The 17915-nt window shown below is 54.7% G+C and overlaps 10 protein-coding genes across 10 annotated transcripts; 5 read left to right on the forward strand and 5 right to left on the reverse strand.

Annotated features, from left to right (window-relative positions):
- Positions 1-865: 865 nt before the first annotated feature.
- On the reverse strand, positions 866-2923 carry P170DRAFT_381478 (mitochondrial fission process 1 family protein). The gene is made up of 5 exons (XM_024845574.1): positions 2681-2923; positions 2518-2616; positions 2296-2446; positions 1507-2080; positions 866-1399 (listed from the first exon to the last, which is right to left on the reverse strand). Exons 3-5 carry the CDS (start codon positions 2430-2432, stop codon positions 1019-1021), a joined length of 1092 nt encoding a protein of 363 aa, XP_024705898.1. The 5' UTR covers positions 2433-2446; positions 2518-2616; positions 2681-2923; the 3' UTR covers positions 866-1018.
- Positions 2924-3180: 257 nt separating this feature from the next.
- Positions 3181-3835, forward strand: P170DRAFT_435791 (ATP19 family protein). Its single transcript, XM_024849020.1, has 2 exons — positions 3181-3275; positions 3408-3835. The coding sequence occupies exons 1-2, from the start codon at positions 3228-3230 to the stop codon at positions 3552-3554; spliced, it is 195 nt and encodes a 64-aa protein (XP_024705899.1). The 5' UTR covers positions 3181-3227; the 3' UTR covers positions 3555-3835.
- A 445-nt stretch (positions 3836-4280) lies between these two features.
- Positions 4281-4945, forward strand: P170DRAFT_435792 (4'-phosphopantetheinyl transferase). The gene has a single exon (XM_024849021.1). The coding sequence runs from the start codon at positions 4399-4401 to the stop codon at positions 4852-4854; it is 456 nt and encodes a 151-aa protein (XP_024705900.1). The 5' UTR covers positions 4281-4398; the 3' UTR covers positions 4855-4945.
- Positions 4946-5705: 760 nt separating this feature from the next.
- On the forward strand, positions 5706-6741 carry P170DRAFT_355634 (histidinol-phosphatase; the record flags this gene model as incomplete). Its single annotated transcript, XM_024844101.1, has 3 exons — positions 5706-5864; positions 5918-6454; positions 6514-6741. The coding sequence occupies 3 exons, from the start codon at positions 5706-5708 to the stop codon at positions 6739-6741; spliced, it is 924 nt and encodes a 307-aa protein (XP_024705901.1).
- A 194-nt stretch (positions 6742-6935) lies between these two features.
- P170DRAFT_474158 (FKBP-type peptidyl-prolyl cis-trans isomerase) lies at positions 6936-7665 on the forward strand (the record flags this gene model as incomplete). The annotated part of the gene is made up of 6 exons (XM_024853107.1): positions 6936-7063; positions 7144-7208; positions 7273-7333; positions 7399-7419; positions 7505-7546; positions 7626-7665. The coding sequence occupies 6 exons, from the start codon at positions 6936-6938 to the stop codon at positions 7663-7665; spliced, it is 357 nt and encodes a 118-aa protein (XP_024705902.1).
- Positions 7666-8028: 363 nt separating this feature from the next.
- On the reverse strand, positions 8029-10543 carry P170DRAFT_354627 (putative triacylglycerol lipase (LipA); the record flags this gene model as incomplete). Its single annotated transcript, XM_024844043.1, has 10 exons — positions 8029-8171; positions 8275-8410; positions 8479-8779; positions 8828-9091; positions 9175-9265; positions 9326-9393; positions 9465-9583; positions 9650-9764; positions 9898-10162; positions 10195-10543. The coding sequence occupies 10 exons, from the start codon at positions 10541-10543 to the stop codon at positions 8029-8031; spliced, it is 1851 nt and encodes a 616-aa protein (XP_024705903.1).
- A 773-nt stretch (positions 10544-11316) lies between these two features.
- Positions 11317-13643, reverse strand: P170DRAFT_508760 (putative LysM domain protein). Its single transcript, XM_024854600.1, has one exon. The coding sequence runs from the start codon at positions 13299-13301 to the stop codon at positions 11382-11384; it is 1920 nt and encodes a 639-aa protein (XP_024705904.1). The 5' UTR covers positions 13302-13643; the 3' UTR covers positions 11317-11381.
- A 49-nt stretch (positions 13644-13692) lies between these two features.
- On the reverse strand, positions 13693-14679 carry P170DRAFT_149832 (uncharacterized protein). The gene is made up of 3 exons (XM_024842513.1): positions 14260-14679; positions 14003-14195; positions 13693-13926 (listed from the first exon to the last, which is right to left on the reverse strand). Exons 1-3 carry the CDS (start codon positions 14503-14505, stop codon positions 13883-13885), a joined length of 483 nt encoding a protein of 160 aa, XP_024705905.1. The 5' UTR covers positions 14506-14679; the 3' UTR covers positions 13693-13882.
- On the forward strand, positions 14315-16066 carry P170DRAFT_435794 (uncharacterized protein). The gene is made up of 4 exons (XM_024849022.1): positions 14315-15135; positions 15195-15358; positions 15411-15694; positions 15762-16066. The coding sequence occupies exons 1-4, from the start codon at positions 14786-14788 to the stop codon at positions 15942-15944; spliced, it is 981 nt and encodes a 326-aa protein (XP_024705906.1). The 5' UTR covers positions 14315-14785; the 3' UTR covers positions 15945-16066.
- Positions 15977-17776, reverse strand: P170DRAFT_435795 (protein-degrading AAA family ATPase MSP1). Its single transcript, XM_024849023.1, has one exon. It carries the CDS (start codon positions 17562-17564, stop codon positions 16323-16325), a length of 1242 nt encoding a protein of 413 aa, XP_024705907.1. The 5' UTR covers positions 17565-17776; the 3' UTR covers positions 15977-16322.
- Positions 17777-17915: the final 139 nt, after the last annotated feature.

Here is a 17915-nt window from a genome sequence, read left to right on the forward strand (position 1 = left end):
AAGGTGGACTCCACGTGCTTGAATCAGTGAGGGTGATGGGGTAAAATTATAAAGGAAAGAGCAGGCTAAATCGATCGAAGAATGGCTCTTCCAGCAGTTCCTCTCCCACCTTGCTCAGGGATCTATCTACGTGTCTGATTTATCTTCTGATTGTATTCAATTTGGATTGCCTGCCGTCCCTCGGGGACGCCTGTTGTTTCTTTTACCATGTCCTAACATATTCTCTTCTTATTCCCCATCTGTTTTGGCCTTTTTTTGCTTTACATTTTTCTCTGTTTACCATTTCCTTCCCTCGATCTTTCTTTTTCTTACTTTCCTTGATGGTGATTTGGAGCCGAAACACCTCGTGCGCACCGCAATCATTACTTCCACTTTTAACGTCTTTTCGGACCTCTTTCTTACTATGCCCTAATGGTAGGGCGGTAGGTATCTGTGACGAGTGATGTCCTATACTGCACTGCCCTTTTTTTTCCCTTTTTCCCCTCCTGTCCGTCCTTGTCGATATTTTTTGTGTACAGATGTATATTGCAAGTAGAGCAGCGAATGAGCCGTGTTTTGTGGCACGGAGATTGAATGAATGTGAAATATTGTGCTTTATCCCGGCCTTGTATTCCGTAGCCTACCTATCATGGCTCTTGATTCGGTTCTTTGATCGGGTTTCGTCTTGTGTCATCTCAGACGGGGTGGTACGAGAATTAATCTTGTAGCCTTCTAAGCTATGTGGTTTATTTGTGTCACCGTGTCTACTGTCATGGCTAAGGAGACCGGTCTCCGTTACACCTGTTATCCACGCCGGCACCGAATGCGAAATGAAAGGATCGTCGAAATAAAACGATGCAATATAGAGGGAGAGAGAAGGAAGAAAAAAAAATAAAAGAGGCGCTAAAACCAGAGAGTATAATATGTACAGAGTCAAGTATGCAAAAGAGCAAGGGGAGAAAAAAAAAGAAAAAAAAATGATAAGGAACGTCGAAAGAAAAGAAAAGAAGCGTTGGACAGAAAGAACCAAGAACGGCCTTTACTCGTTCTTCTCCTTCGAATCACCATTCCATCCCAGCATCGCCAGCACCCCCTTTTCACCGCGCTCTTCCCGGTCTCGCTTCCGTTGCTCCTTCGCCTGCAGGCGCTGCTCCTTGTAGTCGTCCCAGGAGAGGTTGGTCGCCGCGGAGGTGCGGGCATCGGTTTCCATGGCTACGTTGGCGTTCTGTTCTTCGCGGACTTTCAGGAAGTGGCTGAGCGAGGTGGCGTCGTCGGCGGGGATATGCGCGGTGGTAGGCAAGGGGCGGACGGCGTCTTCGCCGGCATAGGCGCGCAGAGCGGTGCGGAAGGACCACTCGACGGCTTCGTCGACGGCTTCATCGAAGATGTAAGGGAGGAAGGGGACGACGGCGAGACCAAGCTAGAGGAACCGAGGGGGGTTAGTTCTGAGACGTTTTACCAGTCCTGACGGGACGAAACCCGCAGAACGAGGAACCGGTGTGCTGGCGTGGAGTTCAATTCACTTACCCCGATGGGCGCCCAGGTGCGGAAAAACACCATCTTGGAATTCTTCAACATGCGTCCGGAATACTTGACCACCGAGTGGATCGTGAATGCCGGAAGTCCCATACTCGCGATGCTCTGGAACACGGCGCGCTTGGCCATCACCATGCGGTAGTCCTCGATGAGCGGGATCTCGGTCGCGGGCCAGGGCGTCAGGGTGTCAGACGAGCTGCCGGCCTGGGAATTGGGCGACGACGATTTAGCGGAGTTCAGGGAGCCGGCGATCTTGCCCGTGGCCATGCCCTTGACGACTTCCTCCTGCGACAGGTCCTTGGCGTCCTTGTAGGCCTCGCAGGGCGGGGCCAGCACGCGCCGGTTGCGCAGGTAGGCCTTGTAGCCTTCGTGGACAACGTCGCCGATCAGATAGGTCCAGGAGATACCGTAGGCCGTGCGCACCAAGTAGGGATGGGCGACGGGGCGGAAGGACTCGCCAATGTCGGAGGTGTAGGCGACATAGCGATGGGCGGAGAGAAGTACCGTCCGCAGGCGGTTGGCGTAACCGGCGTACCGGTAGGGTGTTTCCGTGGAGTCGACGGAGCTGGAAGTCGATCTGGTTAGCTTTATTGGGATTGTCTGACAATAGAATGGCCGTGTGCGTGAGCGTTGAGGCGGCCGACGCGGCCTGCCCTGAAGGCGATCATCATCTTGCGGGGATTCGCATCGGCCTTGCGGGGGAGAGGCGGAGAAAGTCGACCGTCCCTCCTCGGGCACCTCAACGCCCAACGGGCACGCGACACACAACACACCACGTACTAGGAGGAGTAGATGTCATCGTAGAATGCATCGTCGCGATCCACCAGCTGCTGGAGCTGAGGAGGAAGCTTGCTGCGAGGAATGGGTTTATGAGCCACCTCGGGCGTCTCTTCTTGCTTGCTGGATCCCCAAAACATGGTGTGCAACGGAGCTGGAGAAATTAACTGGGTGAGTCCAAACCGACCAGTGGAGGGTGAGGGAAGTGTAAAAGGATCAGCTTACCAAGTATGTAGGGGGAAGAGAGTAGTGACGAAGAGGGTGAAGGAGAAGAGGAAGAAGAGCTACCGAGCTACCAGACGAAGAAAAAGCACAGCCATGGAGCTGCGCGCGTCAGCCCCCGATATTAATATGATCGAGACCAGTTCCGCCGGTGCTATTCCATTACCTAGTAAGAATTGCGACTAACCGACAGCGCGCATCGTTAGCCGGGGGAATTCCCAGCGAGTCCCAGGGATGAGTTCATTTCCCCCGAGGGTGACTATTGGGCGACACCGCCACATGATGCTCATCTGATTCTCTCGCGCACCTGCACAGATTCACTTGCGACTTGATTTCCCTCTGTCGGTCTGGACGAGAAGGCATTCTTAATTATTATGTATGTCGATGCAAAGACAGCGAATGACGGCGACGTGATTCGCTGCCGATGTTGTTGCCGGCGTCATTCCGATTTCCCCCGCGCCGTCGGTTCCAGTCGGGCCATCACGTGGTCTCTGCCCGGCTGATGTCATCGCAGTCAGGTGATCTCGGCCGTCCGCTGAGTCAGGCGTGACTCAGCTCTCCGCGACCATACCAGAACAGGCAAGGCGCGCCGTAGCCGCAACTTCCATCGCAAGCCGAACGAGTTGTGCTCCCGCCGACCTCTCATTCGCACCGCTTCATCCCACTGACCCTCCTCCCTCGTCTTATCACTTCTCCTCCTCCAATCCGTCACAATGGTTGTCTACTACCAGATCGCCGGCAGGAAGGTCGGCTCCCACCACGTACGTGTTCCCCGTGCCCGCCCGTCTCTGTTCCCCTGATCCAAAACTCTTCTCCGCGGCTAGCACCTAGCACCTGCCGCCGACCACGACCGGAGACCGGATATCACTGACGTCTTTCTTCACCCGGTTTAGCTCGCCATGGGCGTCTTGGGCTCTCTCTTCGGTGGTGTCTACCTCGCTACCCGCGGCGGTGGTGCCAAGAAGGAGGCTACTCCTCCCATCCAGGCCTCTTCCAAGGACGAGGAGACTTTCATCCAGTACGTATTCCCTGCTCCATGAGAGCTGGTCAAGGGATGATGCTTGACTTTGGACCCTGTTGCCCACCGGCCAGCCACTGGCCAAGTACACAACCGTGATTTGTGCACACCGTGAGCTCGGACGAAGACCAAACCCGCATCTAGGGGCGGACGAAAGAATGCTTCCAAAGCTTGATCCATATCGGCCAAGGCCCGTACGCTAACAAGCCTCGCTACAGGGACTTCTTGAAGAGTGTCAACGGGGACGAGAAGAAAAGCAGCCATTAAATAAACTCCGTCTATAATGAGGAATGAGCCGAGGACCATCCCGGTGCAAACGAGCCCCGGACATGAGATTTATCCACCCATCCGAGACGCAACTGTCGACTATGTGACGAGGAAGCAACTATCGAAGGGGAACCGGGACTGGAATCCTGGCGGAGTGATGCATGTATTGGACTCACTGGAACGGCTGCGGCGGTGCCAGTGATGGTGAGGTGTGTGATCTGTACATATAGAGGTATACACCGCATTGAAGTTTATGCTTTCTATTGCTGGTAACCTGTGTTGGATTTGAGACTCGAGATTTTCCGGTCGGACTGTAGAGAGCTCCGTAGAATCTGTCGGACCCGATGTTGTTGGTTGGGGTGTGGTGTAGTGAAGAAACATCCCACGGACAACGATCCTTCGCTGGCACTAGAAGGAATATACAATCGTCGCCATGAGACGTGAGTCCCGTAGCTATACTCGAAAGTATTGATTTCATCTGATAAAACTGCTTAGTCACATGTTGAGGTGTGTTTGGTTGTCCATCTCATTTCCGGTGCATCTCCATCCGTCTCATCTTCCCATTCTCATCTCACCCATTTTCCACCTCCAAGTCCATCATGAAGCCCCTTCCATTCCCATTCGCCCTCAACATCGGCACGGATATTGTCCACCTGCCCCGGATTACCCGTCTACTCAACCACCGTGGAGGCTACTTCGACCGCTTCACGCGCCGCATCCTCTGCGAACAAGAACAGCGCGATTTCCGCACGCGATTTGCCCTGCCTCCCTCCCCCACCGAATCAACTCCTCCCCGCCAACCTCCTTCTATCATTTCCGCCGACATGACGCGTTGGCTCGCCGGCCGATTCGCCGCCAAAGAGGCCGCCCGGAAAGCCGCGCCCACGGGAGCCGCGACGACGGGATGGAAAGACGTGATGATCCGCGTGGGCGAGGGCGACCAGGAAGGCCGACCGGAGATCGTATACCTGGGCCCGCACGGGGGGAAGGTGGGCAAATTGTCAATTTCGCATGACGGAGAGTATGTGGTTGCGACGGTTCTTGCGGCGGGATGATTGGGAGGTATTTTCAATCCTACACGCGATGGAATAGGATATCATGGACTACACAAGCTTGGGGGAAGAATCCTGGGAATTCCAACCGTGAGAGGGAGTTTCTCACGCTTTCATACGGCATTCGCTGTCGGGTCTGGGGCGCGACAGCTCCTCTCTTCCGCGGGCTTCCGCATACGATGCGTCGTGGCCTGGTCTACGGATGGAGGTCTCGACGGATAATTGGTATACAAGCCAGACCGTGCACGAGAAGATGACGGAAACTACTCTATTGCTCTCGAATATCGAATGCTACCAATGCGCGATGGTTCCGTGATTTCTCCATGTGCACACCGGACGCGGGCAGGAGCAGAGAGGAGGTCAAACTACGAACTCGGAAGAATTTGGATTTCGACTGATGTATACATCAAATGGATGTTGGGATGTGGTATCAGTGGACCACGTAGCAAGGGGACTGCGGTTCTGGCCTTGCGTTGCATATGAAGCGTTGATGGATTATTATGGGTCAAGCAGAGTTCAGGCGGAAGTGCCCGCTAATCCATCATCAACTTCGCCCGTTTTCTCCCACCGGTTTCTCTGCGTTTAACCGGGAGCCGCCCTTAATTCAGAACGCATCGCCTCATCTGAACGAAGTACTATTAAGAGATTTTGGTCTTGACTCTTTCTTGCCGTAATTGTAACCGAGTCACCGGCTTGTATCGGTCTTATCTTGAGTCATTGCGGGGCATCTGTAGTAAGTACGCCGTTCGTGTCTTCTTGTCGGCGATACCATCATATCATATTAGAAGACAGAAGTTTTTCAGCTCATTCTGCTCGAAACCCACCGGAATCTCAAGGGCTGACTCTCCAGACAAATGCCTTTCTCCCATCACAGCCACTCGGGCCAGTTCTGCCCCGGCCATGCCAAAGACTCCCTCGAGGAGGTAATCCAGCTGGCTATCTCCAAGAAGTTCAAGGTCTTCTGCTTGACCGAGCATATGCCTCGAGGATCCGAAGACTACTACCCAGAGGAGGTGCGCATTTCATCTTTATTCAATGCTTCTCCCCTCTAACTAACCCCCTTCAGGTCGAAGCCAACCAGACCATGGACAGCATGGTCGCCAACGAAGCTGCCTACTTCCGCGAGGCGCAGCGACTACGAGAGAAGTACGCCGGTCAGATCACTATCCTGATAGGGTTCGAGATCGACTGGATCCGACCCGAATCGCGCACGCTGATCGAGGAGTCGCTGAGCCGGCATCCGTTCGAGTTCTTCATGGGCTCGGTGCATCACACCCTGACAGTGCCGATTGACTATGATCGGCCGATGTACGAGAAGGCGCGGGATCTGGCTGGCGGCACGGACGAGCGCTTGTTCGAGGTGTATTTCGACGAGCAGCTGGACATGCTGCGGCAGTTAAAGCCGCCGGTCGTGGGGCATTTCGATCTGATCCGGTTGAAGAGCGACGACCCCGAGCGCAGCTTCCAGCAATGGCCCGGAGTATGGCAGCGTATTCTCCGCAACCTCGACTTTGTGGCGTCGTACGGAGGCATCCTGGAGTTGAACTCGGCGGCGCTGCGCAAGGGAATGAGCGAGCCGTATCCCAAGGCGGAAATCTGTCAGGTGCGTACAAAATTGAAGTGGTGGAGGAGCGGGCACGATTAACGAGTTTCAATCTGTAGGAATTCCTCACGAGAGGTGGTCGGTTCTGTCTGTCCGATGACAGCCACGGATTGGATCAGGTGGGATTGAACTTCCATCGGGTGTTGGCGTTTATGGAGCGTGTGGGCATTTCGACGCTGCATTATCTCGACTTGGGCGAGGGGACGGCGGTAGATGAGCGATTCCCTGGGACTCAGGTTCAGTCGATGGCATTGGAGGAAGTGAAGCAGGCGAGCTTTTGGCAATGAGAGTATATTAGAGTTTCTGCCAGGGAACTCAGGCACCCGAACAAAGTTACCGTACGGGCGATACAATACAACCCCACTTGGCTCGAATTTCTTCGGTTTTTCTCGTCTTCTGCCCCTCCTCGTCTTCATCTTTTTCATCATCTCCGTCTTTTCTCTAGTATCGTGTCGAATTCTCGTATCGCATATCTTTCATCATGGGTGTCACCAAGCAGATTCTCCAGGAGGGTAACAAGCAGGATTACCCTCAGAAGGGCGACCAGATCTCCATGCACTACACCGGATGTCTGTATGATGAGAACGCGCCCAACAAGATGGGCACCAAGTATGTTTTCTTGTCATTTTCTGCCAGGCCTCTCTGCTGTGGTCGATGTCTCGTGCAATGAGTGCTCACCCATTCATCAGGTTCGACAGCTCCGTCGGCCGCGGTCCCTTCAAGACCGCCATCGGTGTCGGCCGTCTCATCCAGGGTGAGTTTCCCCCACATCATTAACATTCTCGACGAACGATTCGGGAGATTGACCGATTCACCAGGTTGGGATGAGGGTGTCCCTACCATGAGCCTCGGCGAGAAGGCCATCCTGACCATCACCGGGTGAGTATTTCCCATCAACAATGCCCCGCATATACATGTCCTGGAAAAAGCTAACGTGTGGACAGCGACTACGGCTACGGTGCTTCGTATGTTCACGTCCCGATCTATCATTCCTGATCTCCTGAGATGGAGATAGGTGGAGTGGTGATGCTAACAATGATTCAATCTTAGGGGCTTCCCCGGTCTTATCCCCCCCAATGCCACCCTTGTTTTGTAAGTTCTGAGTCCTCTCCCTGGCGTCTTCATTGCCGAGGTATGTACATACATGACGTGCTAATTGTCTTGTCTGCAGCGAGGTCCAGTTGATCGGCATCAACAACAAGGCCCTCTAAATTGGATGAACTAGGTCTAGGTTGCGGTATTCAGGTATTTCTGGTTTGATTTTGGTGGATTACTCCTTGTTTAACCAAATGTAACGGAATCGGCGGCCCTCTGCCCTTTGTTCTTTCTTTTTTATGATTGTGACCTGTTGAGAAAGGTTGTATGTACATTGAAAACAATAAACTCCCATGCAGGAAATCCCTGAGGGGGGAACAGAACGGGTCAGACGAAGGTTCCTGTCGTGGATGGCTGCATATCACATCATGCACTGCACTGCATCCTGTCGGCCTGTCAGCTCTGGAGTCTCACGCTAGTGTCTTCCTCGCCACCAATCCACATCCGATGATCCATTCAACCCCCATCTTTCGTCGCGGTTACCGCGCAATCCCGTTGAGATAGGCCATCCCCTCCTTTCGATACGTGTCGGCCTCGACATAGCTCTGTTGGCGGGGCAGTCGGAAGACGAAATTCGACGGGTCCTGCAGCGCATACTGCGGCCATGGCGCGATCTGAGGCACTACAGGTTCGACAGAACTCCACTCGTTAGCTCATCCTGCTTTAGTTCACTGCTCCAGGGGGCCTAGTGAACTCCACCGTCATGCGGGGAAGAGAACACATACCGTCGTGACCATTGGGATTCAAATCCGTCGCGAATGACGTCCACATGCGAGCCGCTAGCTTGCCCAGTTCCAGGCGCGCCGGGTCGTCTCCCAGGGGCGTCATGGTCTGGTCGGGGTTGGCGAAGACGAACGGAATCTGTCCGAATCCTGTCAGTCTACCGTCTCCCTCATGTTCTACGAGTAGATTGTGGGAGAGGTGCCTACCTCGGCAAAATGTCCCACGCCAATGGTACTTGATGAGTTCAAAGCTGCCACGTCCCACCGATAACTGTACACGTCCTTGCCGGCCTTCGCCATCGTCTCGGCCAGCAGTCGTCGCGGCGCCACCATGCTGATGTCTCCTGCCATCGACTCGTACCGCTTATACATGGCTCCCAGCTGCGGCCAGGTCGTGTTGCCCCATCCGTAGGGACACCCGACGGCCGGGTCGTCTGGGTAGTATGTCAAAAGCTTGGTGGCTTGGTTGCGATCGAGCACCCATCGTTTAGAAGCTATTTGAGTCAGTCTTTTTGTTTTTCCCGTCTTCTGCGGAAGCCATTGTCAAGGGGAAGACAGGAACCTACAAATCAACTGCTCCACACACTCCTCATCCGTATCCGTGCCCGTCGTGCCGAAACTTGTCCCTTCGTCGGTATTCGTCCCCAGTAGGATTGGTACCGATGCGAATCGGCCCTCCGAGAAACTGATCTGGGGGTATTCGCGGATAAAAGTACCGTCGACTGCGGCGAACCATTCAAGTCCTTCGAAGGCGTTGTCGTATAGAGTTTTATAGGGCACATCTCGCAGGCATTGCAGGGTGTCGGATGAGCCGGTACAGCTAGGGTTGTGAGCTTTTCTTCTTCTTCCTCTTTCTTTGCCTCTTGGACGCCTCTTGGACGTGAAATGAGGGAGATCACTTACCCAGTCTTGTTGACGATTCGGTCATACATGGGCTGGTACCAATCCGTACCGTTCCAGGGCGGGCCCACTGCGTTTCCGGATTCCATGATAGCTGAAGTTTGGAGATCAACAGATGCAGATATCAGGGCAAAGAAATCCAAGTTCGACTCACCGGCTCGGAAAAGATCCTCGTGGTCTCCTCCGTTGGCGACCAGATGCGCTCCCACACTATACGCACCTCTACACGCATGGCATTTATTAGTATTCGCCTTCAAGCTCTGCCCAAGAACACGAGATCAAATATCACTTACGCTGACTCCCCCCAGATAGTCACCCGCTCCGGATCACCACCAAAGGCGCGGATATTCTCCTGGACCCATTTCATGGCGACGCGCTGGTCACGCAGTCCGAGGTTATTGTTCCCGGATTCCTGCGTCATCCGCCGGTTAATGCTCTTCTTCTTCAAAGGTTTCAAAGGGACATATAAGCAGCATACCCTAATCTCCTCTGAGTCTAGCAGACCAAACGCCGCTAATCGATAATTAATCGACACTCCGAGCACGGGAGTTCCGCTCTCAGCGCCTTGCTGGACGATGTAGCTCATGTTGTACCTATTCCGATTTATTTCCGATCAGCCAACGATCACACCCTAATGCATCTCCACAAGACAACACCCGACTCCCCCAGCAAAAGCAGCGAGAAGGGAAAAAAATAAAATCAAAAAATAAACGAACAGAGACATACCTCGGATCCGCCGTCGCCCCCTGCTGCCATCCACCACCATAGATCCACAAGAGAACCGGCAGCAGCTCACCATCGGTCTTCTCCTTCGAAGTCCGAGAACCAGCAGTGCCAGACGAATTCCCTGAGTTTGTCCACGGCCGAATAATATTCAAATTCAAACAATCCTCACTCAACTGGATGGTGCCGGCATTAATCAGCTTCGTCTCGTCCGATCCATAGCCGGGACATTCGAAGCCGTAGGCGGTTGCGTTGTAGGTCTTGGTTTCTAGCCGGTGTTATCTGTTAGCTTCCGCTTACCCTTCCCTCTAGTAACTCGTTTATAGAACATATCATAGGCGATTATAAAGCCAAGGGGAAGAATCTCACCATACGCCCTCTTCACTTCCGACGGGGTGAACCGCACCGGCTCGTCCGCGAATTTGATCCCCAGGAAAACATCCTGTCGGAACTCTGGGATCGAGCGGCCCTGGAAGACGACGGGGTGGGCGTCAGAGTCCGCCGGTGTTAAGGTGACTTTCGGGAGGGAGGGATGGGCTGTAGATGAAGAAGAAGGTAGTGCAGCGGCCGCGGAGGAGAGGGATGCTAATAGCCCGAAGAGGGGAGAGGCTGCTAGTATACTGCGGAGGCGGGGATGATTGGTGGGCATGGTTAAGGTGTCGACTGGGAATTAGGTACGAAGACAGAGGTCATTATCAATTGATCTGATAAGATGGGATGGAATGGGATGGGGACCAGGGTAGACATATATAGGCATTTATCTCAACCTTCTGGATATTGGCTTTCTCCGCAGGAGTAATTAAAAATGAATATGGGGTATGGGGTGCAGTGTGGGGAAGCATGACATAGACTGAAGAGCGTCTCCCTGATGTATAACCCGCAGATGGGCCCGTTATAGGTGGAGGAAATAGTGCACGACGACGCCGGCACGGACTAGAGGCTAGGCATCGGTGGGGAACGAAGCTGGAATTTCTCCGTGACGAGACGAAGGCACCAACTGATAGGCCGGTCGATGGGAGTCCCTCGGTATAAACAATCACAATTAATCTATCGGATGACTTGCCGCTATACTTGGCTCTCTAAACACATCCCGGTCGTCGGTATATCTCCGTATACCGCTCCTCAAAAGCAACGCTGGGTACGTACATACAAGAAAAATAAGAGACAAGAGATAAGAAAGAGATGCAGAGGCCTCCCAAGCACCCGGGAATATAGATTAGACCAACCACCAATTACTGACACCAGCCTTCTACCGACGGCTTGTGTTCTGTCGCGCCACGCTATGCTGCAAGCGTACAAGGTATTGTATATCGAACAAGGGCTTTCGAAGATGTCGTATCAAGCGGACTCAGCACCATGCTGCTATCCGAATGGATGGTCAAAGGGGAATCTGGATTCAAGGATATGATGAACAATAAATTGAAAAAAAAAAAAAAAAAAAAAAAGTGGGTATGGAAGAGTGTTCGCATTATGGATAAGCAATGCCGTCAATCGTCTTTGTAACGGTCTCCAAAGGAACGAGTCCCGCTCGTTCCGGATGCAGGGCTGGGAAACCGCTCTCTCACAGATGCTCCGGCATGGAGACTGGATCCGGATCGATTGAATTCGGGTCTTAAGCGCGTCTCGCCGAGCAGCCCTGAGGTGCTCCTGGATTCCAGCCCGTCGTTGAGCTCAATCAAGTCGCCCGTTCCCCGGCGGCTGATTCCCGGGCTCATGCCGGTGCCAGGAGACGATGCGCCTTGCTGCAGCTCGTTGAAGCTCGTCTTCGCCCGGGTAGTCATCTTTCTGACCCAGCCTTCGACGGCACCGCCGATGTTGTCAAGACTAGTCGTCGGCGTGTTGGAGTTCGCCGTCGACGCGTTCTCCGACGTGTTTTCGAAATTTGGCGGAGCCGGGGCCGGGGCGAGGTTGGGAAGATGCTGAGCAAACCATTTGCTAAGACCATCTTGAGCCGGGCCCGGCGCCATAACATCGCGGTCCAGGGTCCCGACACCGGGCGCCGAGAGCTGCATGTTACTGCGCTGGCGCTGATGGCGAATTTTAGGCTTGTACTGAGAGGAGCCTCTCGATGCCGACGAATCCGCGTGCGGTCGTGTAGAGATGGCCGGTGACAAGGCAGGTTCAATAGGTGACGACGAAGCCGACGGAGGAGCGGTCCGGTCCCGTCCTGACACTGACGGGGATCCGGAATCCGTATAGGACACTGATTTTCGTCGGGTGCGTGGGAAAAACCCCAATGCCCGGCGAGGCACCCGACCAATTTCCACGGGCGCTGGAAATCCGTCGATTTGCACCCACGACTCGTGCTTCCAGATGCGATCGCCCTCCGCCTCCTCCGTCGTATCCGGTGTCTTGCCTCCTTCAAACGGGCGAGGGGAGTCCGGGTCAGGCACCGGGGCGATCGAGCTGCCGTTCGGATCCTCCAATGACTTCCGTCTGGCATCGTCGTCATCCAGTAGATTATCCTGCCCCCGAGGATCGACAGGCCGACCCTTGACCGAGCAAGAATCGACCGGCAGCAGAACGGTTTTGCGGCTTTGGATGTTGTCCATGGGCCAGAATCCATTCGCTTTTCGAAATATTGCAGGCTGACAGCCATATCGTATCGTCACCCCCGTGATCGAGTCCGTCGCCTGAACATGATGAATATATGCCAGCGCCTCCTCATCCCGCTCCGGGTCAATGGCGGAGTGACCCGTCTGATCGCTGGAATCTCGTCGTTTGTGGCGCAGACTGGGGTTCCCGGGTTCGGCCGCATCTGCCAGCAGCAACGCCTCCCGTTTCTTCGCCTGCACAAAAGCCTGCCGTTCTTCCTGGGTGCCGGCGCCGATTTCCGGCCCGGATGACACGGCGGGACCCCAGGCTGCGGGAGCCGCCGTCCGCGATGCCGTCCTCGTGTACGGATCCGGCCGCGAGGGTTTCCGGACATGCGTTCGAGCGGATCCATTCGTAGCCGGTCGGGCGATGTCACTCCCTAGCACCGACGAGGCCAAGCTCTGCAGCGACGACCACGAGGAGTCCAGAAAGTCCACTGCCGCCCGGGACGAGTCGGCGAAATTGACCGGACCCTTGCCCGACGGGTAGAAACCTCCCAGCGAGCTATTCAGACCGTTGCGGCTGGGAGACTGGGTGGCACGGGATGGATGGCTTTTGGGAATCGGCGACACGCCTCGAGATGGGAAAGGGGACGGCGTGTTGCCGCGGGAGCGGATCGTCGACGGGTCGCGGGACGGCATGGCCGACAGACTGGTGGACTGCAGCTGTCGGCCATTCTCCTCGTCGTCATCGTCGGTGGAGGGCACGAAGCGGCGTGTACGAGATCGGACGGTGGAGGTCGATCGGCGGCTGGTATTTGTACTGGTCGTCCCAGGGTTCAAGGTATCGACGAACCCGCTCTGGAAACTCATCCCTGGCGACGAAGGAGATGAAAGGAGGAATCGATCTGCTCGGGGAGGAATGGAGGGGAGAGAGTACTAAACTCCTCCGAAAGGGGGGTGGAGGAGATTCAACTCAGGGTGTGCGATCGCCTAGGCAAAGAGCCATTGGAGGGTCTCAATAGCAGACCATGCGGCATCCAGCCTCCAGATCGCATCCGTGTCCTTTCGACGGGGGGCGGTGAATTCGCAGGGAGAATGTGGATGGCGGGGGGCAAACGAGGGAAAAATCCGAGAGGTCAAGGAGAGATTGGATCAAGTGGCGCTGGATGGATTAGGGGGGGATGAATGGAGTAGTCAGACCAGCAGGAAGGAGAGGGAGAGAGAAAGCGAGAGGACAGACGAGGGATTGTGGATGGGGCGGGATGGCGGGTGTTAGCCGCACTGATGACGACGGCCATGACCGGCGGGGTTCTTTCGTTCAATTATCATGAGGGTCATCCAATTCAATCTTCGTCAAGTGTAGATAGTATAGATAGTATAGATAGTGTAGGTAGGCTGAGTTCTTCTCCCCCGGCAGATATTGAGCATCCACCCTTGACCCGATCCCTCCGTCAACCTGGCGATAGAAATCCATACGGCCAGCAAAGGCAAATATCTAATCCGTAGTACTAACTAATGTATCTTTCCTAACGAGTAAACAAGATGTTATGGCATTCGGACTCTACCCATACATGGATTAAGGATTAAGTAGATCGGATCGATTGAGCAAGAGGGCGAAAAGGAAGGAGGTATCTGATGATGGTATGGAGCAGTACTTGCCGGTACTTGGCGCTGGCGGAGAATCCCCCCCAGCCCTGCGTACCGTCGAGGTATCGCCCGCCACGTCTCGATGCTCCTTCCTTTTCCGGAAGGTTGCGCGGGCCGCTTTAACGGGGGTTCCATTGGCATTAGTCACGCTGTCAGAAAGGAGAATCCTTAGGCAACTTACGGAGGAGTACATAGTCAGTAAGCGAGTGACTAGTTCTCGTTCGGTCAGGAGTCGTGTTCCTGGATTTCGTGTAGCTTCGACCTCGAGCCTCGAGGCATTGCCCGTCGAGGAATACGAGCGACTGTTGAAGGATGTGGCAGGAGGGCGCCCGGAGCTATCAAGAGCTCCCCCCCTGCAGAACACTCGACCAGGGTCTTCTGCAAGATAGAAGGGCGATGATTTGGACACGAGCGGAATTGGCAACATTTCTGCTTCCTAAATGGACGCCTCGGGTCCCGTGGAGGTGGAAGGGGAAACAGTCGCCGCATACAATCTCCAGCTACCCGCCGAGCCTGTCCGAGCCTGTCCGAGCCAGGTGGACGGGATGACCGGAAGCCGAGCGCCAGAATACTATAAAAAGGGACAGTCAGACGAGAGCATCCATGGAAAGGCCGTCAGGGTCACGGCGGCATCGACGGCCGGCCCATCGCAGGTATTGCCTAAGTAGGTAGTAGCCTCGCCAGGTTGGTATACGTCATTTGCCTTCATGCGTGACATGACCGACAGCTATTACTATGCGGCCTCGTCCTCCCGAATTAAAACTATATTAAAATGTCATGATGTGCTGCTCGTGCATGGTTTTCTCCTCTCGCATCGCGGATTGATCCTCGCTACTATGGCCAGTGTTTCCTACATGTTAAGCCCGGCGCAAGAGCAGATCACGACGTCGGCATTGGCCTTTCGCACGGAAAGTGACCTCTTGTCGCAGATTCTCTCGGGGGTGATCCAAAGAGCTCGCCATAAAGAGCTGGTCTATACCGACGTCGAGCCCGCCTGGGGCTCCCATATCGTCCAGTCGTTAAATGTCCACGAGGACGAGGAAAGCGCCTGTTCTCGGTAGGTCGCCGGCCGAATCGCACCCCCCGATGAGCAGCTCTTCCTAACCGTCTGACCAGGTTACACTATAACTCCGTTACCAAGGTCCTGTGGGTGCGGCTGATGCCCACGGAAATCCACGCGTGCCATCAACTCTGGGTGCGCAACGAGAACTACAACTGGATGGTGTCGGGGCAGTTGACGCTCGAAGAACTGAAGAAACTGCGCACCAAGGTGGGAATGCGTAAGTGAATCCCCTCCATCCGCCGATGAACTCGTCGCTTATTTGCATCTAGCCATTCGGACGTTCAAGCCCCCTTACGATAAATCGTGTAAAGAACCGGACCTCTTCATCCGACCCGGAACCCAGCGACTGCCCTCCGTCGTGGTGGAAACCGGATGGGAGGAGGCTTATCCTCGTCTGCGCAACGATGTCGATCTGTGGTTGCTCGGTGGAAGACCCTATGTCAAGGTCGTGATGCTGCTGAAATGGACCCGAACCTCGGACTCCAAGGTCAAAGGGTCGATCGAGGTCTATAGCCGCGACTTGACCGGCATTCCGGCAAAGCGACAGAGCGAGGTTCGTGTAGTCCCCCTTGTCTCTTTATATTCCTCATTGTCTGCCGCAGTATTAACAACGATGACAGGTCGTGTTTCCTGCCGGGACCGAAGAAGAAGCCGCTGCAAGTCTTCACCTGACCCGTGGCGAGTTGTTCGGGGAGGTCGACACCCCGGGGAGAGACCCCAACGATGTGTTCCAACTGAGTATTGAATCTTTGCGCATGGTGGCCCGTAATGCCCTCCAGATTATGAAATTGAGCCCGGCATGATTGGCTAAATTGTACCCAACCATGCCAAGGGAGTTCGGGACCAGGGTCGGGTGTTCGGTGTCCATCAACTGTACAGTTAACTTAGGCGTAATGGAAGGCAATATCATTCATTGAATAGCCCATCTAATGATAATACACGGAAGTGAAAAAGCAAGATCGGGTGCTCTATAGAAAAAAAAAAAACATTTCTCGTGGCCGTACTAGAACCCAGTCGTGTACCCCAAAAAGCTGGCGGGTGAAGATCGGTTATTATGTTCAGTAAATAGAAAGAAGAGCGCAGCATAACGAAGAGGAGGGTGGATGCCAGGTCCTGAGATGCGTAGAAGTGGCAGAATAGCAAAGAGTCAAATATAGTATCATCGCACATAAACAAGGAAATCACTCCGGAGGTTCGACCATCTCTGCAGACGGCCGTGCGTCCGCTTCGGAGGCGCCCTCTGACTCGGAAACCCATTCCTTCTCGGAGTTAGCTTTGCTGGATTGTGTCTGTATTTGGGCAGGTGGTGGAATGACTCGAACACCCCCAGCACGAGTAAAGAAGTCCTCGGTCCGAAGACCGCGAACCTCGCTAGGGTCGACGGACGTCATTTGCTGACCGTCGGCCTTTTTCTGACGAATGAGCTCCCGGACCGGGACCATGGCGGCATCACGACAAGCCTCCTTGATGTCACTACCCGACATGCCTGCCATGGCTTTGACTAAATAGTGAAGATCGAAATTCTCCCGATCCACCTTGGTGTCCTTGAGGATGAGACTCAGGATCCGGAGACGCTGCGGCGCCGGAGGCAGAACCACCGGGAATTTCTTGGGCATTCGCCGGAGAATCGCCTCGTCGATATCCTGAATTCGGTTGGTCGCACCCAGCACGACAACACGCTGAGGTTCACCGGAGGAATTGGCCGAGGTAAGACCGTCCCAGTGAGTCATGAATTCTGCCTTGACCATGCCGCTCGCCTCGTGTTCCCCGCTGCGTCTGGTTCCCAGGACGGCGTCGATCTCGTCAATAAAGACAATGGAGGGCTGCAGCTTTCGGGCCAGCGAAAAGACCGCATTGACAAGCTTGTTCGAATCGCCATACCACTTTTCGGTCAGGGTTGAGATATGTAGGTTGATAAAGCATGCCCCGCTCTCATGCGCAAGAGCCTTCGCCAGCATGGTCTTCCCGCATCCAGGCGGGCCGTATAGCAGAACACCCGACGGGGCCGTGAGGAGCGACGAGGTGGACGTGTATAGATGAGGCATGGTCAGGGGATAGATCACGGACTCTTTCAGTTCCTCGATGATCTCGCTCAAGCCACCGATATCCTCGAAGGAAACGGGAATGTCGTCGGGAGCCACCACATCCATCGCAATCGCCTGCTCATACTGGTTGAGAACCAGGTCGCCTCGCTTTGGTCGGCGGCCCTTCTTTCCTTCACCGCGCGGCGTCTCTTCCTCCGACTCTTCTCCTCCGTCTAACTTGCGCAGAATAGCGGCGGACTTGCGACGTTGTTCCTCTTTCTTCTGACTTTCGGGGTCAAAATCAAGGCGGGAGAGGAGATAGCGAATGAGAAAATAGGCCGAAGCCGACTGAGACGATATCATTAGCCCCTGGCGACTGGTCGCAGCGCAGGAAGACATACCGTGCCGGCAACCATTACCAGCTCTTGCAGGAATTGCTGCCATCGTGGACCGCGCGCGGAAGCCATGACGGAGGGTCAGCGAAAGAGAGAATACGTGAGGAGATAAGCCTTGGAGATAAATAGCACAGTAGAGTAGACAGCGAAAAGCGATCAAAATAAGAAAACCGGACTGAAATTTCCCGAGACCAGCAACAGGAGAGGATCGAAGAGGGAGACTGGGGGGAGTAAGTAGAAGGACCGGACGTCGGCGAGAACAGGTGTGGCGCCGTGGCTTGCCTCGGTCACATGCTCACCGCCTGTGTTGTTTGGCGGAGTTGACGCGCCGCTCCGTCGTGCTGTTATTGCTGCG

The sequence above is a fragment of the Aspergillus steynii genome (genome assembly GCF_002849105.1).
Source record: "Aspergillus steynii IBT 23096 chromosome Unknown P170scaffold_3, whole genome shotgun sequence".
Lineage (NCBI taxonomy): Eukaryota > Fungi > Ascomycota > Eurotiomycetes > Eurotiales > Aspergillaceae > Aspergillus > Aspergillus steynii.

Coding starts and splice junctions, on each gene's coding strand:
- P170DRAFT_381478 (XM_024845574.1), bottom strand. CDS start 2,432: ATGTTTTGGGGATCCAGCAAGCAAGAAGAGACGCCCGAGGTGGCTCAT. Junction 2,081..2,295: donor GATGACATCTACTCCTCCTA/GTACGTGGTGTG, acceptor ATCGACTTCCAG/CTCCGTCGACTCCACGGAAA. Junction 1,400..1,506: donor GCACCTGGGCGCCCATCGGG/GTAAGTGAATTG, acceptor CGGTTCCTCTAG/CTTGGTCTCGCCGTCGTCCC.
- P170DRAFT_435795 (XM_024849023.1), bottom strand. CDS start 17,564: ATGTCTTCCTGCGCTGCGACCAGTCGCCAGGGGCTAATGATATCGTCT.
- P170DRAFT_435791 (XM_024849020.1), top strand. CDS start 3,228: ATGGTTGTCTACTACCAGATCGCCGGCAGGAAGGTCGGCTCCCACCAC. Junction 3,276..3,407: donor GGAAGGTCGGCTCCCACCAC/GTACGTGTTCCC, acceptor CACCCGGTTTAG/CTCGCCATGGGCGTCTTGGG.
- P170DRAFT_149832 (XM_024842513.1), bottom strand. CDS start 14,505: ATGTTGCCAATTCCGCTCGTGTCCAAATCATCGCCCTTCTATCTTGCA. Junction 14,196..14,259: donor TACTGACTATGTACTCCTCC/GTAAGTTGCCTA, acceptor CCCCCGTTAAAG/CGGCCCGCGCAACCTTCCGG. Junction 13,927..14,002: donor CTACTTAATCCTTAATCCAT/GTATGGGTAGAG, acceptor ACTACGGATTAG/ATATTTGCCTTTGCTGGCCG.
- P170DRAFT_508760 (XM_024854600.1), bottom strand. CDS start 13,301: ATGAGTTTCCAGAGCGGGTTCGTCGATACCTTGAACCCTGGGACGACC.
- P170DRAFT_435792 (XM_024849021.1), top strand. CDS start 4,399: ATGAAGCCCCTTCCATTCCCATTCGCCCTCAACATCGGCACGGATATT.
- P170DRAFT_435794 (XM_024849022.1), top strand. CDS start 14,786: ATGCGTGACATGACCGACAGCTATTACTATGCGGCCTCGTCCTCCCGA. Junction 15,136..15,194: donor GAGGAAAGCGCCTGTTCTCG/GTAGGTCGCCGG, acceptor CCGTCTGACCAG/GTTACACTATAACTCCGTTA. Junction 15,695..15,761: donor CGGCAAAGCGACAGAGCGAG/GTTCGTGTAGTC, acceptor CAACGATGACAG/GTCGTGTTTCCTGCCGGGAC.